At 47.4% G+C, this 12479-nt stretch overlaps 1 protein-coding gene across 2 annotated transcripts in view; it reads left to right on the top strand.

The window, feature by feature from the left end:
* The first annotated feature begins 2192 nt into the window (after positions 1-2192).
* The window catches only part of CREB3L2 (cAMP responsive element binding protein 3 like 2), a 101491-nt gene continuing 91204 nt past the window's right edge, over positions 2193-12479 (top strand). For both annotated transcript variants that reach the window (XM_038753197.1, XM_038753196.1), the window contains exon 1: positions 2193-2452. In XM_038753197.1, coding sequence (XP_038609125.1) covers positions 2351-2452 — 102 coding nt within the window. In that variant the 5' untranslated portion in view covers positions 2193-2350. The remainder of the gene's footprint in view (positions 2453-12479) is intronic.

Here is a 12479-nt window from a genome sequence, read left to right as displayed (position 1 = left end):
ACTCTTTTTGAACCGGGGCCCTCCCAGGGTTTAATCGTGCTGCGGACAAACCGGATCGTCCGTCGGGAGCAACCGGGAATGCAAAAAAGCCCCGTCAGTTGGGTCCAGTTTGGGGTCGAAGAGTTTACACGGCCAAGAAAACAAAGACCCACGGATTGGCTTCTCCCCATTATTTTCCCCCTGCACCAGGATGTGCTCCTCCCTCTAGGCCTTACGTCCCCTTCTTCGTCCTCCTTGTCAGCATGGCCCGGTGGAAAGGAGCAAAGACCTGGTCAGAAGACCTGGATTCTAATCCTGACTCCGTCATTGGCCTGCTGGGTGATCTTGGGCGAGTCACTTACCTTTGCCCCTCCTCTGTTTCTTCATTTTTATCATGGGCGTGAAAGATCTGTTCTCCCTCCCTGTTAATAATGATGGCATTTATTCAGCGCTTACTATGTGCAAAGCACTGTTCTAAGTGCTGGGGAGGTCACAAGGTGATCAGGTTGTCCCACGGGGGGCTCACAGTCTTCATCCCCATTTTACAGATGAGGGAACTGAGGCCCAGAGAAGGTAAGTGATTTACCCAAAGTCACACAGCTGACAATTGGCAAAGCCAGGATTTGAACCTATGACCGCTGACTCCCAAGCCCAGGCTCTTTCCACTGAGCCACGCTGCTTCCCATAATAATGTTGGTATTTGTTAAGTGCTTACTATGTGCCAAGCACTGTTCTAAGCGCTGAGGGGGTTACAAGGTAATCAAGATTGTCCCACGTGGGGCTCACAGTCTTAGTCCCCATTTTACAGATGAGGGAACTGAGGCCCAGAGAAGTGAAGTGACATTATAATAATAATAATAATAATAATAATAATAATAATAATAATGGCATTTATTAAGCACTTACTATGTGCAAAGCACTGCTCTAAGTACTGGGTAGGTTACAAGGTGATCAGGTTGTCCCAAGGTGGGGCTCACAGGCTTCATCCCCATTTTACAGATGAAGGAACTGAGGCACAGAGAAGTGAAGTGACTCGGCCAAAGTCACACAGCTGACAGTTGGCGGAGACGGAATTAGAACCCATGACCTCTGACTTAAGCGCTTAGTACAGTGCTCTGCACACAGTAAGCGCTCAAGACATACGATTGAATGAATGAATGAATGACTCCCAAGGCCGGCCTCTTTCCACTAAGCCCCTCCTCCCCCTTCTCCTCCCCCTCACCTTACCTCCTTCCCCTCCCCACAGCACCTGTATATATATATATATATATATATATATTTGTACATATTTGTATGTACATGTTTATGTACATATGTACATATTTATTTGTACATACTTATAACTATTTATTTTACGTGTATATATTTATTCTATTCATTTTATTTTGTTAATATGTTTTGTTTTGTTGTCTGTCTCCTCCTTCTAGACTGTGAGCCTGTTGTTGGGTAGGGACCGGCTCTAGATGTTGCCAATTTGTCCTTCCCAAGCTCTCAGTCCAGTGCTCTGCACACAGTAAGCGCTCAATAAATACGAATGAATGAATGAATGAATGAATGAATGAGCCCACCGTTGGGTAGGGACCGTCTCTAGATGTTGCCAACTTGGACTTCCCAAGCGCTTAGTCCAGTGCTCTGAAACACTGTAAGCGCTCAATAAATATGAATGAATGAATGAATGAATGAATGAATGAATGAATGAATGAATGAATGAATGAATGAATGAATGAATGAATGAATGAATGAATGAATGAATGAATGAATGAACTAAGCCACGCTGGAGGGGGACGAGAGTAGCCACGCTTGTTTTTCTTTTTTTTTTCATTAATGTATTCTTGTCGCTATCTCATTGGCTGGCGGCTGGCCCCCTCCGGCCCCTATTGGCGGTCCGCCCTGTCCATCATCCTCGGGCTCCGGCGCGCCCCATTGGCCGGCTCTGCGGTCGTCCCGCCCATAAGGGGGCGGGGACTAAGTGGTGACGTCACCCTGGCTCCCCGCCCACATTCCTCCATCCGAGCGGAGCCCGCCCCTCCCCTCCTCGGCCGGACGGGGGCGCGGGAGGCTCGTCGCTGATTGGCGGACGCGGGAGGGGGGCGTCTCTGATTGGCGGACGCGGGAGAGGGGCGTTTCTGATTGGCGGAGGGGCGGAGCGGGAGCCCGGGGACGGGACGTTGGGAATTTGGTGTTGGGAGAAGTGGGATAGCGTGCGCCAGGGATAGAGGGGGAACAGATTCCCAACTCTTCCCAGCCCCATCCCGGGGAGCCGGCCTCGTGTCCCGGCTTGCGGACGCTCTTCGGGAAGCTCGGATCCCATGGAATAAAGTTGCCAGGCCCGCCTCTCCTGTTCCCTGTTCCCATTTTTCCCAACTCGGCCATGGAAGTGTTGGAGAGCGGGGAGCAGGCCCTCCTCACCTGGGACCGAAAGCTCAGCGAGCTGTCAGAGCCGGGGGACTCCGACGGCCTGCTCTACAACACGGTGAGGATCCCCGGAGCGCTCCCTCCATCCCTCCATCCATCCCTCCATCCTTTCATTCAGTCAATCAATCAATCAATCAGTCGTATTTATTGAGCGCTTACTGTGTGCGGAGCACTGGACTAAGCGCTTGGGAAGTCCAAGTTGGCAACATCTAGAGACGGTCCCTACCCAACAGCGGGCTCGCAGTCGAGAAGGGGGAGACAGACAACAAAACGTATTAACAAAATAAAATAAATAGAATAAATATGTACAAGGAAAATAAATAGAGTAATTCATTCATTCAGTCGTATTTATTGAGCGCTTACTGTGTGCAGAGCACTGGACTAAGCGCTTGGGAAGTCCAAGTTGGCAACACCTAGAGACGGTCCCTACCCAACGGCGGTCTCACAGTCTAGAAGGGGGAGACAGACAACAAAACAAAACATATTAACCAAATAAAATAAATAGAATAAATATGTACAAGTAAAATAGAGTAATTCATTCATTCAGTCGTATTTATTGAGCGCTTACTGTGTTCAGAGCACTGGACTAAGCGCTTGGGAAGTCCAAGTTGCCAACATATAGAAACGGTCCCTACCCAACAACGGGCTCACAGTCTAGAAGGGGGAGACAGACAACAAGACAAAACATATTAACAAAATAAAATAAATAGAATAAATATGTACAAGTGAAATAGAGTAATTCATTCATTCAGTCGTATTTATTGAGCGCTTACTGTGTGCAGAGCACTGGACTAAGCGCTTGGGAAGTCCAAGTTGGCAACATCTAGAGACGGTCCCTACCCAACAGCGGGCTCACAGTCTAGAAGGGGGAGACAGACAACAAAACAAAACAGGTAGACAAGTGACAATAGCATCAAAATAGATAGAATTATAGATATATACACATCATTAATAAAGTAAATAGAGTAATAGATATGTGCAAATATACGCAAGTGCTGTGGGGAGGGAAAGAGGGTAGGGCAGAGGGGGCGATGAGGGGAGGAGAAGAGGAAAAAGTGCTTAACAATTATTATTATTATTATTATTATTATTATTATTATTATTATTATTGTTATCAGCGTGGTTTAGCGGCAAGACCACGGGTTTGGGAGTCAGAGGTCGTGGGTTCTAATCCCGGCTCTGCCACTTATCAGCTGTGTGACTTTGGGCCAGTCACTTAATAATAATTATAATAATAATAATAATGATAATAATAATAATGTTGGTATTTGTTAAGCACTTACTATGTGCCAAGCACTGTTCTAAGCACTGGGGGAGACAGACAACAAAACAGAACATAGTCACAAAATAAAATAAATAGAATAAATATGTACAAATAAAATAAATAGAGTGATAAATACGTACAAACATATATACAGGTGCTGTGGGGAGGGGAAGGAGAGGAGGGGGAGGGGAATTTGCCTGCTGTGTGACCTTGGGCAAATCACTTACCTTCTCTGGGCCTCAGTTGCCTCATCTTTAAAATGGGGATTAAGACTGTGAGGACAGGGACTGTGTCCAACCTGATTAGCTTGTGTGTACCCTAGAGCTTAGTGCTTGGCACATATCAAACAATCAATTGTATTTATTGAGTGCTGACTGTATTAAGCTCCTGGGAGAGTAGAATATAACAGCGTGGCTCAGTGGTAAGAACGCGGGCTTGGAAGTTGGAGGTCATGGGTTCTAATCCCGGCTCCGCCACTTACCAGCTGTGTGACTTTGGACTAGTCATTTAACTTCTCTGGGCCTCAGTTCCCTCATCTGGAAAATGGGGATGAAGACTGTGAGCCCCAGGTGGGACAACCTGATTACCTTGCATCCCCTCCCCAGCGCTTAGAACAGTGCCTGGCACATAGTAATAATAATAATGATGGCAGTTATTAAGCGCTTACTATGTGCAAAGCACTGTTCTAAGCGCTAGTAAGCGCTTAACAGATACCAAAATTATTTATTATTATTATTATTATTATTTTTATAACAAAGTCGGTAGACACATTCCCTGCCCACAAGGAGCTTACTGTCTAGAGGTGGAGATGGACAATATTTACGGCTATGTATATAAGTGCTGTGGGGGCAGTGAATGAAGGGAGCAAATCAGAGCGACCCCCCTGTGGGACAACCTGATCACTTTGTAACCTTCCCAGCACTTAGAACAGTGCCTTGCACATAGTAAGCACTTAATAAATGCCATCGTTATTATTAGAAGGGAGTGGGAGAAAAGAAAATGCCTAGGAAGCACTTAAGCGCATTGGAAGCCAGTAGAAGCAGAGTGGCTTTGTGGAAAGAACACTGGCCAGGGTGTCAGAAGGTCATGGGTTCTAATCCCGCTTCAACTGCGTGTCTGCTGTGTGACCCTGGGCAAGTCACTTCACTTCTCTGGGCCTCAGTTCCCTCATTTGTAAAATGGGGATCAAGAGCCCTGTGTGGGACGGGCATTGTGTCCAACCTAACTTGTGTCTACCCCAGCGCTTAGAGCAGTGCTTGGCACATAGTAAGTGCTTAACAAGTACCGTAGTTATTGTTAGTTATTATTAACAAATACCATCAAGAATTACTACTACTACTAACAATGGTATTTGTTAAGCGCTTACTATGTGCCAAGCACTGTACTACTACCACTATGCAATTGTAGACTGTGAGCCCACTGTTGGGTAGGGACCGTCTCTATATGTTGCCAACTTGGACTTCCCAAGTGCTTAGTACAGTGCTCTGCACACAGTAAGCGCTCAATAAATGCGATTGATTGATTGATAGAGAAGCAGTATGACCTAGTGGATAAAAGCAGCATGGCTCAGTGGAAAGAGTCCGGGCTTGGGAGTCAGAGGTCATGGGTTCTAATCCTGGCTCCCCCACATGTCTGCTGTGTGACCTTGGGCAAGTCACGTAACTTCTCTGAGCCTCAGTTACCTCATCTGTAAAATGGGGATTAAGACTGTGAGCCCCATACGTGGGACAACGTGAGCACCTTGTATCCCCCCCAGCATTTAGAACAGTGCTTTGCACATAGTAAGCGCTTAACAAATGCCATTATTATTATTATTATTATTATTAAGGGGTAATTGGTTAGGAATAAACCCAAGTATGGTTGTGACAGAGCCGGAAAGGAATGGCTTGGCACCGGAGGGAAGGAGGGAGGGATGGAAAACTTGAGGCGGCCGGGGATTTCTTGCCTGGGTCCTGCCTTCCTTCCTTCCCCAATTCCGGCCCTCCTGGCCCCCCCGGGGATAGGGATCGCCAACCTCAGTCCATCAGTGGTATTTACTGAGCGCTTCCTAGGTTCAGAACGCTGTACTGAGCGTTTGGGAGGGAACCCCACAAAGCAGTTGGTAGACACGTTTGCTAATAATAATAATAATGATGATGGCATTTATTAAGAGCTTACTATGTGCCAAGCACTGTTCTAAGCGCTGGGGCGGATACAAGGTGATCAGGTTGTCCCACGTGGGGCTCCCAGTCTTCATCCCCATTTGACAGATGAGGGAACTGAGGCCCAGAGAAGTGAAGTGACTTGCCCAAAGTCACCCAGCTGACAAGTGGCGGAACCGGGATTTGAACCCATGACCTCTGACTCCAAAGCCCGGGCTCTTTTCCACTGAGCCACGTGGCTTTCCTTACCCACCAGGGTTTTGGAAGTTAGTTGTCTCTGAATGTCGGTGACTCCTGATCTGTCGAGTGTGTGCCTTGAGATGAGACAGAAGCGTGGTGGGCTAGTGGGAAGAGCACGGGCCTGCGATTCAGGACACCTGGGTCCCTCCTTGGGCAAGCCAATTCACTTCTCTGGACCTCAGTTCTCTCAATCAATCAATCAATTGTATTTATTGAGCGCTTACTGTGTGCAGAGCACTGTACTAAGCGCTTGGGAAGTCCAAGTTGGCAACATATAGAGACGGTCCCTACCTAACAGCGGGCTCACGGTCTAGAAGGGGGAGACAGAGAACAAAACAAAACACATTAACAAAATAAAATAAATAAAATAGATATAATAATAATAATGATGGCATTTATTAAGCGCTTACTATGTGCAAAGCACTGTTCTAAGCGCTGGGGAGGTTACAAGGTGATCAGGTTGTCCCACGGGGGGCTCACAGTCTTCATCCCCATTTTACAGATGAGGGAACTGGGGCCCAGAGAAGTGAAGCGACTTGCCCGAAGTCGCACAGCTGACAAGTGGCGGAGCCGGGATTTGAACCCATGACCTCTGACTCCAAAGCCCGGGCTCTTTCCACCGAGCCACGCTGCTTTTCTACGTAAAACTCATCTGTAAAACAGGGATTCGGAACCTCCCCTCCCTCCCCTTCGACCTGGAGGCCCGTGTGGGACAAGGATGGAGGTGTCTACTCTCGTGGTAATTTATCACCCCCCCCCAGCGATAATAATAATACCACAATTATTATTACAGGGCAGAGGCATCTGGGGGTTTCTTTGTTTCTCTCTTAGCTCCTCCAGAAGTTTGAAATTAGAAGAAGAAATAAAGCAACAATGAGAAAATAAGGGGCTTGCCTCTCTCGGCCCCTTTGATCTGGCCGGAGCGAGGATATATTTAAAACTTTGGCAAAAGCAGCCCGGCGACACTCGCCTCCCTGTCTGTCTGTCTGCCTGCCTTGGCTGGGAGTCACTTTAGGAAAGAAAGGGTGGAGTTCCCATCCCCAGCTCCTAAAAAGGATTTGTGGTGGCCGGGAAAAGCCGAGTTTGAAAAATGCACAGCCCCTGGACTCCCCCAAGATGGGGGAGGAGAGGCAGCCAATCATTCCAGGCTGCAGATGTGTTGGGAGAGGCTGCTGTGGAAATCCAGCTGCCCAGAGGACCCCGCCTCCGCTTAACCTCTCTCAGCTTCGTTTTCCTCCTCTTTAAAATGGGGATTCGGTCTCCGCTTTCCCCCCGCTGTTTCGATAATAATAATAATAATGATGGCATTTATTAAGCGCTTACTCTGTGCAAAGCGCTGGGGAGGTTACAAGGCGATCAGGTTGTCCCACCGGGGGCTCACAGTCTTCATCCCCATTTGACAGATGAGGGAACTGAGGCCCAGAGAAGTGACTTGCCCATGGGTAGGGACTGTCTCTATATGTTGCCATCTTGTACTTCCCAAGCGCTTAGTACAGTGCTCTGCACACAGTAAGTGCTCAATAAATACAGTTGATTGATTGATTAAGTGACTTGCCCAAAGTCACACAGCTGACAGTTGGCAGAGCCGGGATTCGAACCCATGACCCTCGACTCCAAAGCCCGGGCTCTTTCCACTGAGCCACGCTGGACGGGAGCTACGCCTGATCTGATTATGTCGTGTTTGACTCCAGTGCTTAGCGCATAATGGTGTTTATTATTGTGACGATAAATGCCAAATAGGTATTCAAAATTATTACTAATAAGGAATTATTACTAATTCCTCTCCCCCTCCTCCCCCTCCCCACCCCCCGCCTTACCTCCTTCCCCTCCCCAAAGCAACTGTATATATGTATATATGTTTGTACGTATTTATTACGCTATTTATTTTATTTGTACATATTTATTCTATTTATTTTATTTTGTTAATATGTTTTGTTCTCTGTCTCCCCCTTCTAGACTGTGAGCCCACTGTTGGGTAGGGACCGTCTCTATATGTTGCCAACTTGTACTTCCCAAGTGCTTAGTACAGTGCTCTGCACACAGTAAGCGCTCAATAAATACGATTGAATGAATGAATGAATGAAGCAATTGGGAAAACACCAGAGAGGGAAATGGCGCAGTCGTTGTCCTCAAGGAATTTCCATTCTAGCAAGGGAGGCCTATAGGCACAGTTTAGAGGGAATCGGAGGAGAAATGAAGATGAACTCGTAATAGCAAGAGGAGGAAGAGAGGGTTAGGGGAATAAATAAACCAATAACAAGTAGAGCTTGTTGATCGGTTGTATTTAGGAGGGCTGTGAGGGCTGTGGTGGCCGTTGGGATGGTGATGGTCTTCCTAGACTGTGAGCCCACTGTTGGGTAGGGACTGTCTCTATATGTTGCCAACGTGTACTTCCCAAGCGCTTAGTACAGTGCTGTCCACACAGTAAGCGCTCAATAAATGCGATTGATTGATTGATTGATGGGGAGGGGAATCTACTCAGGGGAGGCTCCCAGGAGGAGGAGGGATTTCCAGAGGGCTTTGAAGCTGAGCAGAGACTGTGGTCTGACCGTCTGGAGGGGGACAGTGATGTTGTCCAACCTGATCATCTTGCGCTTAGTACGGCGTTCGGCACATCATAAGCCTTTAGCGACTACTATAAGAAAGCAAAATATAGGTGACACAGAAGGGAGGGCCAAGACAGGGAAGCGAGAGCTTAGTTGGAGGAGTCGTGATTTTAGGAGGGCTTTGAAGAGAGGTGGTCTGCCGGAGATGATGAGGGAGAGGGAGGAGGTGGGCAAGCCATCGGTGGTGAGAAAGGGGAGGTTGAGGTGTCCTAAGAAGGTCGGAGTTAGAGGAGTGAAGCGGTTGAGCTGGGTTTTAGGAGATCAGTGAGGTAAGGTAAGAGAGGGAGAGCCGATAAGAGAGATTTAAAGCTCATGGGAAGGAGTTTCTTTCTGATGCAGAATACATATCTATTCTATTTATTTATTTTATTTTGTTAGTATGTTTGGTTTTGTTCTCTGTCTCCCCCTTTTAGACTGTGAGCCCACTACTGGGTAGGGACTGTCTCTGTATGTTACCAACTTGTACTTCCCAAGCGCTTAGTACAGTGCTCTACACACAGCAAGCGCTCAATAAATACAATTGATGATGATCATGAAGCGGAGGTGGATGGGCAACCACCGGAGGTTCTTGAGGAGTGGGGAAATGTGGACTGAATGGCTTTGTGGAAAAATGATTGGGGCAGCAGAGTGAAGTATGGATCAGAGTAGGGAGAGGCAGGGAGGTCAGCAAGGAGGCTGATGCAATAGTCATTCGTTCAGTCATTTATTGAATGCGTACTGTGTGCAGAGCACTGTACTAAGCGCTTGGGGTAGTACCCTGTAAGAATAAACAGACACACTCCCTGCCCACAGTGAGCCTAGGGAAGATAGGATAAATGCTTGGATCAACTTAAGAGAAAGGTAGAAATGATATCTATTCTATTTATTTTATTTTGTTAGTATGTTTGGTTTTGTTCTCTGTCTCCCCCGTTTAGACTGTGAGCCCACTGTTGGGTAGGGGCTGTCTCTATATGTTGCCAACTTGTACTTCCCAAGCGCTTAGTACAGTGCTCTGCACACAGTAAGTGCTCAATAAATACGATTGATTGATTGAAAGACCGAATATGTGGGTTGAAATGAGAACGATGAATTGAAGATTCATTCAATCGTATTTATTGAGCGCTTACTGTGTGCAGAGCACTGAACTAAGCGCTTGGGAAGTACAAGTTGGCAACATATAGAGACGGTCCCTACCCAACAGTGGGCTCACAAGCTATGCCAAGATTGTTTTAGTGCTAAGTGCTTCCTATGTGTCAGGCACTATATTAAGTGCTAGGGAAAATACAAGCTGATCAGGTTGAACATAGTCCACATTAGCTCAGCGTCAGTCCCAATTTTACATTTGAGAAAACTGAGGCACAGAGAAGCTAAATGATTTGCCCTAGATCACCCAGTACACAAATAATAATAATAATGGCATTTGTTAAGTGCTTACTATGTGCAAAGCACTGTGGCAGAGCTGGGATTAGAACTCAGGTCACCTGATTCCCCGGCCCATGATCTTTCTGCTAGGCCACGCCGCTTCTCTAGGTGACGGGCTTGTGAGAGAGGGAGTGTGGTGGTGTTGACTACAGTGATGGAAAGGTCTTGGGGAGGATAGGGTTTGGGTGGGAAGGTGAGGAGTTCTTTTTTGGACATGTGAGGATTGAGGTGTCGGCGGGACATCCAAGTAGTAGTGTCCTGAAGGAAGATGGTAGAGAAGGAGGGACGTTGGGGCTGGAGAGGTAGATTGGGGAATCACCTGGGCTCCTCTTCGTTAGCATTCACTGCCCACTGGTAGGATTGAAACTCCCCGATTCTACCAATCGGCTACCAATCAACCTACGCATCAGGCAAAAACTCCTCACCCTGGGCTTCAAGGCTGTCCATCCATCCCCTCGCCCCCTCCTGCCTCACCTCCCTTCTCTCCTTCTGCAGCCCAGCCCACACCCTCCGCTCCTCTGCCATCGCTAACCTCCTCACCGTACCTCGTTCTCGCCTGTCCCGCCGTCGACCCCCGGCCCACGTCCTCCCCCTGGCCTGGAATGCCCTCCCTCCGCACACCCGCCAAGCTATCTCTCTTCCTCCCTTCAAGGCCCTACTGAGAGCTCACCTCCTCCAGGAGGCCTTCCCACACTGAGCCCCTTCCTTCCTCTTCCCCTCCTCTCCCTCCCCATTCCCCCGCCCTACCTCCTTCCCCTCCCCACAGCACCTGTATATATGTCTGTACAGATTTATTACTCTATTTTACTTGTACATATGCTCTGCACACAATCAATCAATCAGTCGTATTTATTGAGCGCTTAGTGTGTGCCGAGCACTGTACTAAGCGCTTGGGAAGTACAAGTTGGCAACATATAGAGACGGTCCCTACCCAGCAGTGGGCTCACAGTCTAAAAAGGACTGTGAGCCCACACAGTAAGCGCTCAATAAATACGACTGATTGATTGATTCCTCTCCCCCTCCTCCCCCTCCCCATCCCCCCCGCCTTACCTCCTTTCCCTCCCCACACCACCTGTATATATGTATATATGTTTGTACAGATTTGTTACTCTATTTTTTGTACATATTTATTCTATTTATTTCATTTTGTTAATATGTTTTGTCTTGTTCTCTGTCTCCCCCTTCTAGACTGTGAGCCCGCTGTTGGGTAGGGACCGTCTCTATATGTTGCCAACTTGTACTTCCCAAGAGCTTAGTATAGTGCTCTGCGCACAGTAAGCGCTCAATAAATATGGTTGATTGATTCTATTTATTTTATTTTGTTAATATGTTTTGTTGTCTGTCTCCCCCTTCTAGACTGTGAGCCCGCTGTTGGGTAGGGACCGTCTCTATATGTCGCCAACGTGTACTTCCCAAGCGCTTAGTACAGTGCTCTGCACACAGTAAGCGCTCAATAAATATGATTGAATGAATGAATGTATGATTCTGTGGAGCCCTTCTCTAAAAACAGATCTTTAGTTAAACTGCTCTGCCTAATGTTAGGAGTCCAGGATTGGAAGTCCGAGGACTTGGCTTCAAAACCCAGTTCCTCCACTTGCCTGCTCTGTGACCTCGGGCAAGTCTCTTAACTCCTCCGGGCCCCAGTGTTCTCATCTGTAAAATGGGGATTCAATCCCTGTGCTCCCTCCCTCTTTGACTGTGAGCTCCATGTGGGACAGGGCTTGTGTTCGATCTGGTGATCTCATATCTACCCCAGAGGTGAGCACAGTGTTTGTCACATAGTAAACACTTAAAAAATGCCATGATTTTTTATTATGAAACAGCCCCCCTGAGGCAGCCAGAATGACTTCTGGGTAATCCTACAATTAATCAATCATTCAGCGATATTTATTGAGTGCTTACTGTGTGCAGAACACTGCATTAAGCGCTTGGGAGAGTACAAGAGAAGCAGCGTGGCTCGGTGGAAAGAGCCCGAGCTTTGGAGTCACAGGTCATGGGTTCAAATCCCGACTCTGCCAGTTGTCAGCTGTGTGACTTTGGGCAAGTCACTTAACTTCTCTGTGCCTCAGTTACTTCATCTGGAAACAGCCCCCTTAATGGCAGCCAGAATGACTTCTGGGTAATATCCCACAATTAATCAATCATTCAGTGATATTTATTGAGTGCTCACTGTGTGCAGAGCACTGTATTAAGCGCTTGGAAGAGTACAGGAGAAGCAGCATGGCTCAGTGGAAAGAGCCAGAGCTATGGAGTCAGAGGTCATGGGTTCGAATTCCGACTTTGCCAGTTGTCAGCTGTGTGACTTTGGGCAAGCCACTTCACTTCTCTGGGCCTCAGTTACTTCATCTGTAAAATGGGGATAGTACAGTCCTCTGCACATAGTAAGCGCTCAATAAATATGATTGATGATGATGATGATGGGGATGAAGACCG

This window comes from Tachyglossus aculeatus, chromosome 10 (genome assembly GCF_015852505.1).
Source record: "Tachyglossus aculeatus isolate mTacAcu1 chromosome 10, mTacAcu1.pri, whole genome shotgun sequence".
NCBI lineage: Eukaryota > Metazoa > Chordata > Mammalia > Monotremata > Tachyglossidae > Tachyglossus > Tachyglossus aculeatus.
Note: the sequence above shows the minus strand (reverse complement) of the source record. Positions and strands in the feature narration are given on the sequence as shown.